A 17,405-nucleotide genomic window follows, 5' to 3' on the forward strand; every position below is an offset into this window, starting at 1 on the left:
TCTATTTATACTAGCCAGAGGAGGCCCATGAGACTGATGGTCTGAGAGGCCCTTCTATTCAAACTAGGCAGATGAGGCCCCTGAGAATGATAGTCCGAAGAGCCATGCGGCGGCAACTGGCCGTGGGCTATTGGGCATATTTCGGCTCGGTGGGGCCCCAGAGAGCTCATGAGAGCACCTCAAGGGCTCCTAAGTAGACACGCTTATCCCCATAAGGGTGCCACGCCGGCTTCTGAAGGCTCCTTGTAGGCATCTAAGGGCCCTTTTCGGCCTCTAACGGCTCCACCCGCCTGTGATGGCTCCACACCAGTGTTTATGAGCGCCACACAGCGGCGCCTTTGAGGGTCATAACTCATACTAGTGTCTCTTAGAGCCCTACATATATCGGTGGCTGTGGGGGCCCGACACCGGCGCCTCTTTGGGCCACTACACCTGTGCATCTCAAGGCTCTATCGGTACATCTGAAGGACCCACACCGACACCTCTGACTTGAGGGCCCCACACCAGTATCTCGGAGCTCTGAAGGCCCCACACCGGTGACTCTGAGGACTCACCGGCTCCTGACAGCACCATGTTGATGTCTAACGGCTCCACAAGGCCACTGAAGGCACCACACAAGCTCTCACTGAGCTCTAATGCCCATGTACCGGCCTCTGAGGGATTTAAGCCAGCGCATTCATAGCTCCACACCAGCAATTGTAAGGGCTTCACACTGAAGTATCTGAGGGTTCCACACCGGTGTCTCTAACGGCCACATACCGGCATCTCTGAGGGCCCTATACCGGCGTCTCCGAGGCTCCACATCTGGCGGGCACCCATCAGCGACTGAAGGTCCCACATTGTCGACTCCGAGAGCCCCATCTGCGTCTGGGAGCACCATGCCGTCTCTAAGAACCACGGCGGCTCCTCCGTACGAAAGATAGGCGTCTGCATGCCAAAGGGGAGCAGTGCTGAGACAGTAGGGCACCTACGTGTAATAGAGGGGCGCCTCAATGCGAAAGAGGGGCGCCTCTGAGGCCTACATATATGGGCGTCCACATGCAACAGAGGTCTGCAAATGCAATTGATCAATGCCATGGGGGTGCATTCGTAAGAAAAGGGGCGCCAACATGGCAAAGAGAGTCGCCTTCAAGTGTCCATAAAAGAGAGACGCCTATGATAAGCGCACATTGTAGGTACGCGACAACGGGGCGACTGTGGGACATATAGGGATGTCTCTGATGACTATACATAGGGCGCTTATATGCCAAAGAGGGCGCCTATGAAGCTAATGGGGGCACCTGGGAAACGAGGAGGACATTTGTGTAAGAGTTTTCAGGGGTCATGCGCCGTTTGCGGCAAATAGATTCTAAAAAAAATCGGAGGGGGAATAAGTTTTAAAAATGGTGCGGACTTTCCGCACTGTTCGCTTAAGCGGTTACACCACTGGGTACAGCTGCCCGATCTCAGAAGCTAGATTTGGAGGTCATACTTGAAAGCAACCAGCAGGACGAGGCAAAAGTTGGAGGCCCCTGAAAATAGGAGGCCCCCTGGAAAAGGAGGCCCCTTGACAGGGTGGCCCACCCACTTTTCATGACGTTCCTACGCCCGTGCTCTTTCTCTTTACATTTATGCTCGATTGACGTTTGCATGCTATTGATTGACGTATGCAGCTGCGCTAACTGCATCCCTTCCTGCATTTCAGCGGAAGTGTGGCGGAAGTTTTTGAGTGAACAAGATTAAAGGAAATCACTGCTACTTTTTCGATCATTATTCGATGAGATATTCTTATGATTTTCAGTGAAAGTGCCCTTTATTGACCAATGCAAAACGTTATGCTTCAATACAGTTTCATTTAGTAGCCGCTTTCTCTCTTCGAATGACTCATTTGCGCCATTTCTGTAAAAAGCAGAACCTGGAAGCGGCCGGTTATAAATTTTGCCAGCGCCGCGCGTTTTCCAGACGCGTGTTGTTGCTGGACGGTGTCGCGTGTGGTTCGGTGCGAGGAGGGCTGTACACCGTGTGAGGTTTCAAACGTTCGTGTTTTAGGTGTCGGCTGATTCATATTTTAGAAGCGTTTATGACTGTCCTGACGGGCTGATATCGCTATCTATTTCGTCATAGATCGTGATCCTACTCTTACACCGTAACCGAAACTTGTAAACTGTCGTAGACATCTTATCTTCTGATAGCGTTTTTATCATTCACGAAGGCATATATTCTCGAAAGGACGAACATTCAGGCTTGTGACTGACTGACATCCATTGGGATTGCCGCCTCTACATTCACAACTTAACAAGATGTCCAAGAGTGTTGAAATGGACCAGCTGGACCCAGAATCTGGGGGAAGTAGATTTCAAGTAGCTAGAGCAAGTGTCCAGTTTGGTCCCCAGCCTGTCAGGGAATCAGAAACAACTGGAGGTTTTTCTCCAGACAGCAACTCCAACTCTCACGGCAGACCATCAATATATGAAACAAAGTATCTACGAAGCCTGAGACACTACCTGACTCGGGATGCCCTACCTCGAGAAACCCACTACAGGAATTTGGGATCAATTGCTGAGGGACGTCTCAGGCCCACCATTGATGAACTTCGGGATGAAAACTACGTCAAGGTAAGTCCATGATAATTGATCAATATGCCTCTTTTTTACCTTTTTGAATGCATTGAACTATTCAGATTGCTTGTTGAATCTTTGTATAAAATTAAAAGGAAACTTCTGCCTAATATCTCTGGGGAGTGGGGAATAAATTGCATATGTTTTTGTTGCAAATAACATAACAAAAAATTAAAATGTCAAATGACTGCTTCCCTGTCAGCTAAGAGTTTTGAAGCTGCTCATGCCTCATGAGCATTTGTTTTCCTTTTTTAAATGTATAAATCATAATTATTTGAGGCTTAATTTTTAGATATCTAGCAACACATCTCCCAAAACAGGGCTCAAAATATTTTAAAAGATATTTAATCATGCATACCATCCATGTTTTGGCATTAAGCTGATATAGGCTGTTGCAAGATGTGGTACTGATTTTGCAAGATGTTGCAAGATGTGGTACTGATTTTTTTTTGTGTGGCTGGTATAGCTTGGCTATGTGGCACATTTATATACATGGCATATTTTAGGCTTATTTTGAACTTTGGCTAGAATGTTTCATTTGCACCATATGCTACTTATGTATCTTCCTATATGAGTTGACCTGTAACTAATGACTTAGGTATGAATGTGAGCCATATGGGCTGCATTGTATTGACATCACAATTCACACTTATCTACAAAAATAGGTTTATGGCACCTGGGTAGTTAAGTCCTGCTTTCCAAAATATATGGCACCTGGATGCAGTATTTATTGATTTTCAACATAGTTTTGATTTATTACAAATACCTTTTTTACTTTATCCCAGTTTCTTACCTATGGGCCACAAATCCCAACATGAGGTCATCCCAAATGTTGGGGAGTGATTGATGTAATATTCCTAAAAGCATAAAAATAAACCAATTTAAAAATGTTTTATAATGTTATATGTGATTTGCGTTTGAAAGAGCCATATTTTTTTCTGTCTAACGTTAATTAACGTTAAATGGAGATGTCACAAAATTGACCTGAACCTAGGTTACCGATATACCAAAATCCAAAATGTACGTTCTATGCATCCTCTCACCATTATCGGTCGCTAAAAGTTTAGAAGTAATCGTTTGATATGTATGGCTATTGGCTAGGGCGAGTATTAACCGGGTCACCTGACTTGAAATGACGCGGGTCTGAAATATACGATGTGCGGAAGATATGTAGGTATCCTAACATGGGCCGTTACCCGTAAACGGCGGCACTTTTCTCCTTGCCGGAAATGTCTTAACATTGCCAAAATGTTAGGCCATCCCACGTTTAATAAGAAAGTGGAAGGAATGTACATATATTCATTGCTTCCATTTTATGTATGCTTATATCATGCTATAATAATATTTGATATCGATCTCTACGCAAGAGATATCCTCAGTGCCTACGACAGTATAGTACTCGTGGCAGAGTACTGTAGTGAGTGGCTGCCGGCTGGAGGTATTCTCCGAAGCTATTGCACTCGTGCAGTGATCGCCCGGAGCCTGGTTCGGCTCGGGTACCGGTAGCAGGCAGCGCCGGGAGCCTTTCGTGCTGACTGGCCATCTCCGAATCACCTGAGAGGCTCCGAGTCGGTCAGAGCTCATTCGCGATGACGTGCTCGTAATGGCTGGCGGGTAGTTGTGTTGGCGCAATCGTGGTGCAGCTCGCTGAAGGCATGTCTGAAATTCCGGTGCGTACGGACGGCCGGTCGCTGCTTTTGGCGGTGTTGTTGCCAACAGGAAGGCCAAGGAACCGCCGATCGAGCTTCATAATTTTGTCTAAAACATGTTATCGGTTCTTGACAAGGTCTGAGAACCGCGTTAATTGGAGTCACCGGCAAGCTGGTCCGGGGTCCCTCATTACAAGTCAGGACGAATTTCAGCGCCACCACTGGAATCCACTGCCAGCTGCCGTTCCATTGCTTTCATCACGGTGCCGTGTGTGCTTTGGCTGTCGGTAGCCCACGGTGGTGACCAATCGAAGCCGCGCTGGAAAATAATGCTGAGCACCCGGTCGGGGGGCTGATACTGGTTCGAGCCGCGTGCTTCTTCTAATTGTATCCAGCTCGACGAGATTCTTCGCCGGACGTAACCTATGCGGTCACGCGGTGGCCGTTTGTTCAGTGATGCCAACCATTTCTTATATCTATAATGTAGCCTATAATATCTATAATATAGATATATAGTCTTACATCTATTATATCTATAATTACACATTGTAGTGGTAACTGGTGGGATTTGTTAGTAGGTTTCTTGGTTTACAAATGAACGTATTTTGTCGTTGCTACACTTTATCCAATATCGCTTTGACGGCTCTAAATGAAAAAAGGGTCGGAGAGGCCATCATAACCAAGCGTTTTCATTGTAGTTAATTCAATCTGATTAGTGTCATGCAATCTTACAAAACACTTACTCTTCACATTTACACCAAGTTTCCTGCAAAATCTTACCTTGAAACACTAGAAAATCGATGCAAAAACGCCTCCCTCAGACCACACGAATCCGCGCCATTACCATCACGGTTGTCAGGTGGTAAGCCTCCGCCATGTGGACAAATGCTGCGCAGCAAATACAAAATGTAGCGATGGGTGGGGACCACGAAATAAAAAAAAATGTTCAGATTAAATATTTCGACATTTGATGTAGTTTTCGAGGTTCATGACGCATTGCTTTTAAATGAGTTGTATACACCTCGTAATGTACAAAACCTACGGCTTGTTTATTTTGATTGGCACTGATATTTTCCACTACTCTTGAAAAAACGTCAGTATTTTTTAACATCACGTATGCAGTTAAGATCGAAAAACATCTGTTTCAGAACACGCATTTCGAGGAAACGACTATGAAATATGAATCGATCAAACATCAAGCATAACCTATCCTACTGATTTTTGCCTACCGGGCATAAAGAAACCTAGCCTAACCTAACCTAACCTACTGATATTCGCCTACCGGGCATAATGAAACCTAACCTAACCTAACCTAACCTAACCTAACCTACTGATTTTTGCCTACCGGGCATAAATAAACCTAACCTAACCTAACCTAACCTACTGATTTTGCCTACCGGGCATAAAGAAACCTAAGCTAACCTACCCTACTGATTTTCGCCTACCGGACATAATGAAACCTAACCTAACCTAACCTGACCTAACCTACTGATTTTTGCCTACCGGGCATAAATAAACCTAACCTAACCTAACCTAACCTAACCTACTGATATTTGCCTACCGGGCATAAATAAACCTAACCTAACCTAACCTGACCTAACCTACTGATTTTTGCCTACCGGGCATAAATAAACCTAACCTAACCTAACCTAACCTAACCTACTGATATTTGCCTACCGGGCATAAATAAACCTAACCTAACCTAACCTAACCTAACCTACTGACCTAACCTAACCTAACCTACTGATTTTTGCCTACCGGGCATAAATAAACCTAACCTAACCTAACCTAACCTAACCTACTGATATTTGCCTACCGGGCATAAATAAACCTAGCCTAACCTAACCTAACCTAACCTACTGATTTTTGCCTACCGGACATAAATAAACCTAACCTAACCTAACCTAACCTAACCTACTGATTTTTGCCTACCGGGCATAAATAAACCTAACCTAACCTAACCTAACCTAACCTACTGACTTTTGCCTTCTGGGGAGAGAGAAAGTTACTTGCAGGAATAGATTGCAAGCAATAGTAAATCAAATATTTTCAGGTTAAGTGGTTATGCATCAGGCTTCAGGCCTTCGGCCTGAAGCCAGATACACAACCACTTAACCTAAAAATATTTGATTTACTATTGCCTGTAATCTCTCCTAAGGCATTGCCTACGGCAATGCACTGCTTCGCTCCGAGCACGAGGCAACACTTAACCCTACAGGTTGCGCTAGAACACCATTTTCCTCCAAAAATGTTACATTCAGACATTATATATCCGATAGTCTACAACCTTTACCACTGTGTTCTTCCTACCGCGGAATATTGAAGGCCGAAGTAGCATAATATAACCAGAAATGCCACTTATGGTGCGAACTGAGCAAATTTAGTACAAAAGCAGACATTAAAGGAACTGGAAAAATCCCGACCAGCACTACCAGAAACTACCAGTACTTGACCAGTACTACCTCATTAAATGCAAAAGTTGAATTATTGTTTTTATTAATTCCTTTTTCAAATATTACTGTCATGTGAAAATAATCCCCCCTCCCCCACCCCAAACCCCGATTCCCCACATTTCCCCTAATGTGTTGGGCTAAAAACAGTACCAGTACTACCAGTACTGCCAGTACTTGACTAGTACTACCTCATTAAATGCAAAGGTTGAATTGTTGTTTATAACAAAAATATTTTTTTTTTTTTTCAAATATCACCGTCATGTGAAAATATTCCCCCCCCCACCCAAAACCCCGATTCCCCACATTTCCCCTAGTGTGTTGGGCTAAAAAAAGGGTACTATATTTCTGCGTAGATGTTTCGCAACAGCTGACTGCAGGTTCTCACGACAGCTGACATGTTGAAAACAAACTGCGGCTGGAAATCGTGGTGAGATCACGGTAAGTTAGTTATAGCTGGAAATTGTTGGTCAGATTAACTGCATGACACAGTATTGTTACTAAACGCGAGTTTCTCTATAGAATGATGTCTATATTATAGGAATTAACTAATGTCTGAACCGGGACGGGTGGCCGGTATGACCGAAAAAAGTTAAATATGTTCGTTGTTATTTACAAGCGTATTTTTTTTTAATAAATTTAGTTCGAATGTTTGAATGGACGGATTGACAGAGCCGAGGCCCACGCTAAGCAGAGCTTGTTGCGTAGACCTCGACTCCTACCGCCCGATCGCGCTATTCCGGGTAACGGGAGAATTTAGATGCCAAAGTTTAACGTGCCGATCAGAGCCGGACACGGCCTGTATCACGGACACGGCCCGGACACTCCGTAATCATGCATAATTTACAAATTTTTATGGCTGGATGCAAATTAATTCGCTGTCGACACATTCCTAAACCCCAACAAACGATTAACAACAAACCTCACTTTAACCCGCGCCCGGCTGGGGGTCCTGGATTTCCACGCCCTGCTGGGGGGGGGGGGTGTTTGAACACCCCCCCTTCTAACTCGGCTCCTGGGCCACGTAGCGATACGCGGAAGGCGGCGTTCGAAAGAGCGTCAAAAATAATGATCAAATCACTTCGGTCAATTTTTTGGTCAGGTCAAAGGTCAGGTCGCCAGAGGTCATTGAAGGCAAAATTTCGCCGATTTCCAGGTCGAATGTCGACAATTTCCAAGAAGCCAACGCATAACTCGGGAACCAATAGAGCTACAGCGCCGCGGAAAAGCGCATTCGATAGCCCTATTAACGCCCTTTCTGAGTAATTCTCTCAGATTTGACCTAACGTTAACGGTTTTGCCTGCAGGGGGCAAAAACTGCAAAAATAGCCGATTTTTTCGGAAAAAGTTTTTCTGCAATAACTTTTGACCCAAGCGTTGTACGAGCTTACTTTTACCGGCATCGTGTTCCTCTCGTCAAGACGCATCGATCAAACAATAACTTGACCTTGAAAGGTCAACTTGAAAATTTGACCTCAGGTCAAGGTCATGACCTGACCGGAAAGGGTCATGTTGCATATCAGACGATCCGTATCGTCGAGGTGAGCACATCTAAGGCGTTTTCATCACTCTAGCATGCCTCTATCAAAAGTTATTTGCGAAAAACTGTTAGATACCATTCGTGACCTAAGATGACCTCAGGGCATAAACAGGGGTCACGGACACCAGTTTCATGTTCAGTGTGTCTAAACCACTTGTAATTCAGTGTTCGGGAGTGTTTATAATGTCTTTCTTCCAAAAGAGGTGCATTTCAATTTTCTCCCATTGACTTATAATGGGGAGGTCGCAAAATTGACCTGACCTTAGGTCATCGATATCAAAATTCTGAGATATACATTTTGTACATGCTATTACCCTTAGCAATTGCTGAAAGTTTCAAAGCGATCGGTCACTCGGTGTAGCTATGACAGACATTGAAACTTTTTATGAGGTGAGGTCACTTCAAGTGACCTGGTGACCTGACCTTGAATGACCTTGTTATGAAATTTTCACAACATGTGTAGAATTGATGTATGATAAGGTGTACCAAAAACGGCGGCGGATATTCGCGAAAAACCACAAGGGGGGGTGTTCAAACACCCCCCCCCCCCCAGCAGGGCGCGGGTTAAAGGCACGTTCGCATATGCTTTCCCAAAAGTATGCCATTAATTGTACTAGAGGTACAGGTTTACGCGATAACTGTATGTTTTGATTTATGTTATGTTACGGGTGCATTAGTTTGGGTGATTGACTTGTATTTTTATCTGTATTATTTGGGTAGATTTGGGTAGCTGTTTTTAATTAAACTGTAAGGCGGGCCCGGGCAGCGCTTGTCGAACAGCTCTGCGGATCCGAAGGTTGGGACTTGAATTGTGAAAAACCGCCCGCCCGCCGCAAAACGCAAACACCGCAAAACACGCAAAACGCCAACGCAAACTTCGCAAAAAAGAAACAATCGCCCGCCCGTCGAAAACCGCAGAAAAACGCAAAAAAGCCGCAAAAAACGCCCGTCCGCCGCAAAACGCAAACACCGCAAAAAACGCAAACACCGCCGCCGCAAAAAAAGCCCGCATCGCCCGCCGCCAACCGCGAAACGCCGCAAAAAACGGCCCCCCGCCGCAAACCGCAACACCGCAAATAACGGCCGGCCGCCGGCAACCGCAAAACGCCGCAAAAAAACGGCCGCCCGCCGCAAACCGCCGCAAAAAAACGGCCGTCCGCCGCCAAACGCAGACACCGCAAAAACACCCGCAACGCCCGCCCGCCCGCCGCCAAACACAAACACCGCAAAAAACGCAAATACCGCCGCAAAAAAAAAAACGCCCGCAACGCACGCCCGCCCGCCTACCCTACTCTACCCTACTCCTACTCTACCCTACCCCTACTCTACCCTACTCCTACTCTACTCTACTCCTACACTACCCCTACTCCTACACTACCCCTACTCCTACACTACCCCTACTCCTACACTACCCCTACTCCTACACTACTCCTACTCCTACACTACCCCTTCTCCTACACTACCCTACTCCTACACTACACTACACTACACTACACTACCCTACCCTACCCTACCCTACCCTACCCTACCCTACCCTACCCTACTCTACCCTACCCTACCCTACACTACACTACCACCGACAGTCCAAGTTTCAGCTAAATCGGCCCAGAAACGGCTGAGATATTGCAAAAACAAATTAATAGTATTTACTGGCGAATCCCCTTGGCGAGCGGTGCCTTGTGTCGGCCTTCGTTGTCAAAGGTCAATGACCTGCCGGCTCTAATGCTTTTCACTCAGTTTTTTAAGCGAACAACTGAGCCTAAAGCACGTGCCCTCTGCTCGGCGCCGGTCGCGGCCCCACCACGTGCACACCGCTGAACCCGCACCCTTGAAAAGTTGATACGACAAATGGGTGCACGCATCCGACTTTCCGTGAAAATTTCACCCCCGTAGCCCTTACCGTTTCCGAGCAATAGCGTGTTTTTGCCAATTCTAATGTTAACCTTATGGGCGCGCGAGCACGCGCCGCGGGCGCACCCCCGGCCGCATCATGCCCAAAATTTAATACGACCTACGTGTAAAGGTGGCCCACATCGCTGTAAAAATTTCACGGCCGTAGGTCAACGGACGCCGCCGCAATAAGCGCTCCAAAGTGACTACGTCGCACACGGCGGCGGGGTACTTTTTAGGATTTATAATATAGACTAGAGGTACAGGTTAAAGGCCGGAACACAGCACTCGCTTGCAAATCGCGTCGAACTCGCGTCAAGCGCGGAAATCGCTTCGTCAGTTGTGTTTTCACTTGCAATTCAGCTCACAACCCGCGTCGAAAACGCGTCCCGCTTGGAAAACGCTTTGCGCTCCCAACTCGCGGCTGAAACGCGTTGATTATTGATTACACTTGACCTTTGCACGTGACATCTTAGCATGTCCATGCGTCTGCTTCATGAAAAAAAAAATTATGCGGCGTTCTTTCGAGGGAAATTTTTAGCTTTGTTATTTTAAATGACTTTTCCTCGATCATTAATTAAATTCAAACACAGGTTAAATGTTACATTCTTTGGAGGAAATTCTTTCAAAACGGTTGATGCCGTGTCACATGGTTCATCTTGCCTGCCCATTAAAAATTTACTTTTCATCCCAATTTTATTAAAAAAGGGAAAAAACATCTAAAAACTCCAGGGTAAGTAAGACAACCAACACCCTTAGTAACGACACAATTGATTGTGTATTTGTTTGTTTGCTTGTTTTGTTTGTTTATTTGTTTGTTTGTTTGTTTGTTTGTTTGTTTGTTTGTTTGTTTTCGCCTTTAATAATCTTACAAGTTAAACCGGTAAGTATATACTGTAAAAGCAAGAAACTGACAAAGTTTTGTTAGCAGCATGCTCATTGGTTTAATTTTTGGCGAAAGACATGGTTTTGTGCGATTTCTTAAATAAATATCTTAATATTTATTACATAAATATAGTCGCAACGCAACCCGCGAGGAGGCAAACGAAAGAACGCGACGAGACGCCACTTCAGCTGAATACTTTGCAGCTGAATTTTGATGTCACTGCCACGGGCCGGGTCAAGGCCAGGTCAAACACATCAAATTGGGCTCTCAACAGCATGGACTTAACAAACACGTACTGGGCGTCTCTCGTCATAAACTCTGACAAGGCTCGGTATAATCCTTCATATAAGTGCTACATGAGTGTCAGATCCATGAAGGGGTCAGTCAAGCATAGGTCTGGGTCAAGGTCAGGTCAACCATGTATAAAGAACATACCCCCGAAAATTAAAATTGGCATTCGCAGCATATGACAGATGTTTTAAGGATACTGGTGGGCTTAACCCTATTAGTGGCAGGCTCCTGGCTACCTATTAGTGGCAGGGGGATGTTTACGACCCCCCCCCCTGATATCTCGAGATCTAACGGGCCGATTTTCAAAATTCAAACGGCATTCGATTCCACTCAACGTGATCTACATTTCTAAAAGAAAAAATAAGAAATGTCAATAGGTGGTAAGGGGGGGGGGGTAAAAACGGGCAAATTGTAGATACATTTTAGACTGCTTACCACGGCCAGGTTTCTGAACCAATCTTAACGCAACTTTTGCCGATCGATAGGGAATGAACCAGGAATTCACATGGATCCTAAAAATATGCATTTTCAAAAATCATAGGCGGATACAGATCATTGAGATTGGGGGTACACAAAAAGTATAGTAAATAAGGTTTTTGTTGGTACTGTTTCTAAAAAGGGTGGCAATGGTCTTGTTATGTTACAATTTTCTTATGAGAGAACGACTACAATTGTATTGGTCATGCATAGGCGGTGTCAGGGCACCTATGTTGGGAGGTAAAACATAACCCCCCTTTTTGGACGCCTGGATCCGCCTATTATAGCAAAAACGTGTCAAAAGAGGATGCACAATCTTTGTATATGTTATCACATGATACCTTTCATTCACTGTTCGTAAAACTGGTGCATACAGTTATAATACATCAGCATCGTGATCTTCGCCCAAATGACTCGCTTCACGAATAGGACCCCCATTTCCCAGTGCTCTGGAGCCGCCCCTGGTAAAGTTATGAACTTGAAATTTTCAGAGAATGAGCCTAATTTAGTTTTAGGAAAAGTCAGAAAATTTCAGCATCGTAGCTTCAGCGGTTTCGGAGATATTCCCGAAAAACCTGAGGGGTGGATGAAAACAACCCCCCCCCCCGCCACTAATAGGGTTAAACACGATGGTGATATTTATTTTATCATACGACTTCGGTCGAAAAAGTTCAATTTAACCCGCGCCGGGCAGGTGCTCTGAGATTCCGCGCCGGGCCGGGGGAGGGTGTCTGAACATCCCCCGTTTCTAACTCGGCTCCTGGGCCACGTAGCGACACGCGGTAAGCGGCAATCGAAAGAACGTCCAAAATAAGGACGAAAACACTTCGGTCATTTTTTGGGTCAGGTCAAAGGTCAGGTCACCAGAGGTCACCAAAGGTAAAATGTTGACTATTTCAACATTTTGGAAACTGCCAACGGCTATCTCGGGAACCGATAGAGCTACAGCGCCGCGGAAAAGCGCATTCGATAGCCCTTTTACAGACCTTTCTGAGTAATGTTCTCAGATTTGACCTCAGGTCAACGGTTTAGCCTCCAGAGGTCAAAAACTCCAGAAATAGCTGTTTTAACGAAGTGTTTTTTTCGGCAATAACTTTTGACTCAAAAAAGCCATGACATTACTTTTGCCAGCATCGTGTTGCTCTCGTCGAGACGCGTCGAATGAACTATAATTTGAACTTGAACTGTGACCTCAGGTCAAGGTCATGACCTGACCGGAAAAGGTCATGTTGCATATCAGTCGATCCGCAACGTCGAGCCGAACACATCTGAGGCGTTTTCAGCGCTCTAGCATGCTTCTATCAGAAGTTATTAGCAAAAAACTGTTAGATTCTGTTCGTGACCTGAGATGACCTCGGGGACATAACGAGGGGCCACAGTTGCCATTTTCCGGTTCAGTGTGTCAAGTTTACCTACCTACATTTCGATGTTTGAGAGTGTCTAACGAATAGTTAGAATAGCGTTCGTGCAAAACAGACGCTTTTCAATTTTCTCCCATTGAAGTTTCGTATATCGTTGAGAGCTGCTGCGAGGAGCATGATAAATGTAGGAAGTATCATTAGAATATATGACCTTCTCCTCGGAAAATGACCAAATGAATGAAAATGATTATTTATTGATGAATTGATGATATTTCGGTCACAGACCTTCGTCTAAATCGAATTCGTTAAATTTAACGAATTCGAATTAGACGAAGGTCTGTGACCGAAATATCATCAATTCATCAATAAATAATCATTTTCATTCATTTGGTCATTTTCCGAGGAGAAGGTCATATATTCTAATGATACTTCCTACATTTCTCCCATTGACTTATAATAGTGAGGCCGCAAAATTGACCTGACCTTAGGTCACCGATATCAAAATTCCGAGATATGTATGTTATAGATGATGTTGCACTAATCAATCGCTGAAAGTTTCAAGGCAATCGTTCAGTCGGTGTAGCTATGACGAGCAGTCTTATTCTTTTCTGAGGTGAGGTCACTTGGCGTGACCTGGTGACCTGACCTAAGGCGACCTGGGTCTGAAATTTTCACAACATGTGCGAAAAAGATGCACGAACAGATGTGCCAAAAACGGCGGCGCTCCGCGCAGCCGTTTTTGAGATATCTGCGAAAAACCACAGGTGGGGGGGGGGGTGTTCAAACACCCCCCCCCCCCCGGCCCGGCGCGGGTTAACCCGCACCAAGCTTGGGGTCCTGGATTCCCACCCTCTGCTGGGGGATGTTTGACACCCCATGTCAAGGTCATGTCAAGGTCATGTCATGTCTTCACAAGACGCGTTAATATCGAAATTTTTCAAAAACGAAATATAAAAACCTGTATGCAAACAGCGAAGTATAAAAATGTAAATCAATTCATTTCTGCTGTGCTGAAGGCGACGACAGAGACAGCACATAGTCAAAATTGTTGCAAACCAAGGTGCTTTATTTGGTTTCCATGGTAACCGCTAATCGACGCTTTCAGCTTCCGTTTCGCGAGCAGAGAAGCTGAAAAGTTGAAACAGATTCAACTTTTCAGCTTGCATCTCGCGCCGGACTGATTTTGCTTGCGTTTCGCTCGCGTTTCGCTCGCGTTTTCCGAGCAGGATCCGGCGTGATTTCGCGGCGTAAAAGCGAGACGACCTGCGAGTTCAGAGCTGAAAATATGCCATGCATTGCAATGGGAGAAGCGGGACGCGATTTGTGAGCTGAAGAGCTGTGTTCCGGCCTTTACGCGATAACTGTATGTTTTGATATGTATGATTAACGGATGCATTAGTTTGGGTGTAGAAACTTGCATTTTTATTGGTATGATTTTTGTAGAACTGGGTAACTGCTTTTAATTGAACTGTAAAGTATGATGGTGATGCATGCGAGTTGTTCGAGCCCTTTGTAAGTTAGGATGTTACTGAACGCAACCCTACCCTACCCTACCCTACCCCTACACTACCCTACCCTACCCTACCATACCCTACCCTACCCTACCCCTACACTACCCTACCCTACCCCTACCCTACCCTACCCTACCTTACCACTACCCTATCTACCCTACCCTACCCTACCCTACCCTACCCTACCCTACTTATACCCTACCCTACCCCACCCTACCCTTACCCTACCCTACTCCTACACTACCCTACCCTACCCTACCCTACCCTACCCTACCCTACCCTACCCTACCCTATCCTACCCTACCCTACCCTACCCTTACACTACCCTACCCTACCCTACCCCTACCCTACTCCTACCCTACCCTACCCTACCCTACCCTTACACTACCCTACCCTACCCTACCCTACCCTACCCTACCCTACCCTACCCTACCCTACCATACCCTACCCTTACACTACCCTACCCTACCCTACCCTACCCTTACCCTACCCTACCCTACCCTACCTAACTGTACCCTACTTAACTCTACCCTACCCTACCCTACAATCCCCTACCCAACCCTACCCTACAATCCCCTACCCTACCCTACCCTACCCCACCCTACAATCCCCTACCCTACCCTACAATCCCCTACCCAACCCTACCCTACAATCCCCTACCCTACCCTACCCTACAGGGTGTCTCAAAAGTTCGCTTACAGGTACCAGCCATGCTTTTTTGTCAATAATTCTGAATCAACATGAAATTAACAGTCGAAATTTTGCATGGACATTGGTAACAACCTTCCTCAAGCAGCTTCATTGTTTTCAAGCGCATTCGACCCTTCATGAGCACACAAAAAGGGTTCACCTCTGACCATGGATCAGGCATGAAAATGGAGGTCGCATACTCGGGTCGGCTGAGAAACTCTCTGCTTCACGAGTAATGGGAATGGTTAGGTCGGAAATGACACATGGCAAGGTGTCGGCGAGGATGAGTACAACATGATGGTCATCAAATAAAAACGGTGGCTAAAATTTTTGAAGGACAAAACCATGCGAGACTAACAGCGCTTTGAACGACCCTTGTACCGCAGCAGACTCGTGCTCCGGAAAGCAGCTGAAAATGCAGTCCTAACTATTGAAAACTGACTAGAAGCTAACAGACAGAGGTTACCCAGTTTCAAAAATTGCAGGTCATCATAAAATAAAGACAAAATATCATTTAAAATTGTTTATAATATCTATAACGCTAAATTTTGAGGGAAAATAATGCGAAAATCGTCAATGCCGAGGACAAGTGACCCTCCAAAAGTGTCAATTAATGTAAAGTTTTATCTAACGAAGTTTCAAGAGGCAGATCTGGAGCAAATAGCTTTCTTTTACACACAAAATCCGGACAAAACCGCACGATGGACAGGTTTTGGCCGTTTACAAAGCAGAACCTCTCCTGAGGAAAACACTCCGGAACCCAGCGAAGGTCTTGGCATTGGGAATGACGAGCGTTCGGGATTTGCAAATTTTGCAAAATGTGTCTAAGAAACAGATGGCCGACACATTCTGCTACGATATGCTGCGAAAAATTTGCCCCTGGCACTTCCCATTTGTTCAGGAATGGGGTTGTTTTGAAAAGGAAAATGGTGCTTGGGAGGTCGGCGCCAGTCATTCATGAAGGAGTTAGCGCCAGAGAAGACCTACAAAATACTCACGGATGGTGTCGATGCAAGCTATCGGCTTTCAGGGAGAAGCGGATGTTGCCGGGGAGCTCGTCAAACCTAAATCCGACGCAGAAACTGCGGGGGATTCCCCTACAAGAGCTTGAAAGCTGGTAACCTTTTATCAGCCTCCGGCAGCTGACGGAGTGACGAAAATCGGTATGGGCAAATATTTTTGGAGATACAGCAAAGGGTTTGGTTTCCAACCTTCCGAATCAGTTGTCAAAGCATGCATATTTGTCTAGTGTACACACAGACACCAAAACCTTAAATTTTTGGCCGGTTCTTATATGCTTTATTGACATGGGAAATGTGTAAGCGAACTTTTGAGACACCCTGTACACTACACTACACTTCCACCGACAGTCCAAGTTTCAGCTAAATCGGCCCAGAAACGGCTGAGATATTGCAAAAACAAATTAATTGTATTTACTGGCGAATCCCCTTGGCGAGCGGTGCCTTGTGTCGGCCTTCGTTGGCTCTGATGCTTTTCACTCAGTTTTCTAAGCGAACAACTGAGCCTAAGGCACGTGCCCTCTGCTCGGCGCCGGTCGCGGCCCCACCACGTGCACACCGCTGAACCCACCCCCTCGAAAATTGAATACGACAAATGAGTGCACGCGTCCGACTTGCAGTGAAAATTTCACCCCCGTAGCCCTTACCGTTCCCGAGCAATAGCGTGTTTTTGCCGATTCTAATGTTAACCCTATGGGCACGCGAGCACGCGCCGCGGGCGCACCCCCGGCCCCATCATGTCCAAAATTTAATACGAGCTACGTGTAAAGGTGGCCCACATTGCTGTAAAATTTCACGGCCATAGGTCAACAGACGCCGCCGCAATAAGCGCTACAAAGTGACTACGTCGCACACGGCGGCGGCGGCGGCGGATTATTTAGGATTTATAATATAGACTAGAGGTACAGGTTTACGCGATAACTGTATGTTTTGATATGTATGATTAACGGATGCATTAGTCTGGGTGTAGAAACTTTATTGGTATGATTTTTGTAGAACTGGGTAACTGCTTTTAATTGAACTGTAAAGTATGATGGTGATGCA

At 45.7% G+C, this 17,405-nt stretch overlaps 1 protein-coding gene across 3 annotated transcripts in view; it reads left to right on the forward strand.

Annotated features, from left to right (window-relative positions):
• The first annotated feature begins 1,929 nt into the window (after positions 1–1,929).
• Positions 1,930–17,405, forward strand: part of LOC122377659 (bumetanide-sensitive sodium-(potassium)-chloride cotransporter-like) — a 65,826-nt gene continuing 50,350 nt past the window's right edge. Inside the window, exon 1 of one of the 3 annotated variants that reach the window (XM_043357956.1) lies at positions 1,930–2,594. In XM_043357956.1, the coding sequence (XP_043213891.1) occupies positions 2,280–2,594 (315 nt within the window). In that variant the 5' untranslated portion in view covers positions 1,930–2,279. Of the gene's footprint in view, positions 2,595–7,085; positions 7,138–17,405 lie in introns of those variants that run through there. The other 2 variants (XM_043357955.1, XM_043357959.1) reach the window with 2 other exon arrangements.

The sequence above is a fragment of the Amphibalanus amphitrite genome, unplaced genomic scaffold, assembly GCF_019059575.1.
Source record: "Amphibalanus amphitrite isolate SeventyFive unplaced genomic scaffold, NRLGWU_Aamphi_draft 000048F_arrow, whole genome shotgun sequence".
NCBI classification, from domain to species: domain Eukaryota; kingdom Metazoa; phylum Arthropoda; class Thecostraca; order Balanomorpha; family Balanidae; genus Amphibalanus; species Amphibalanus amphitrite.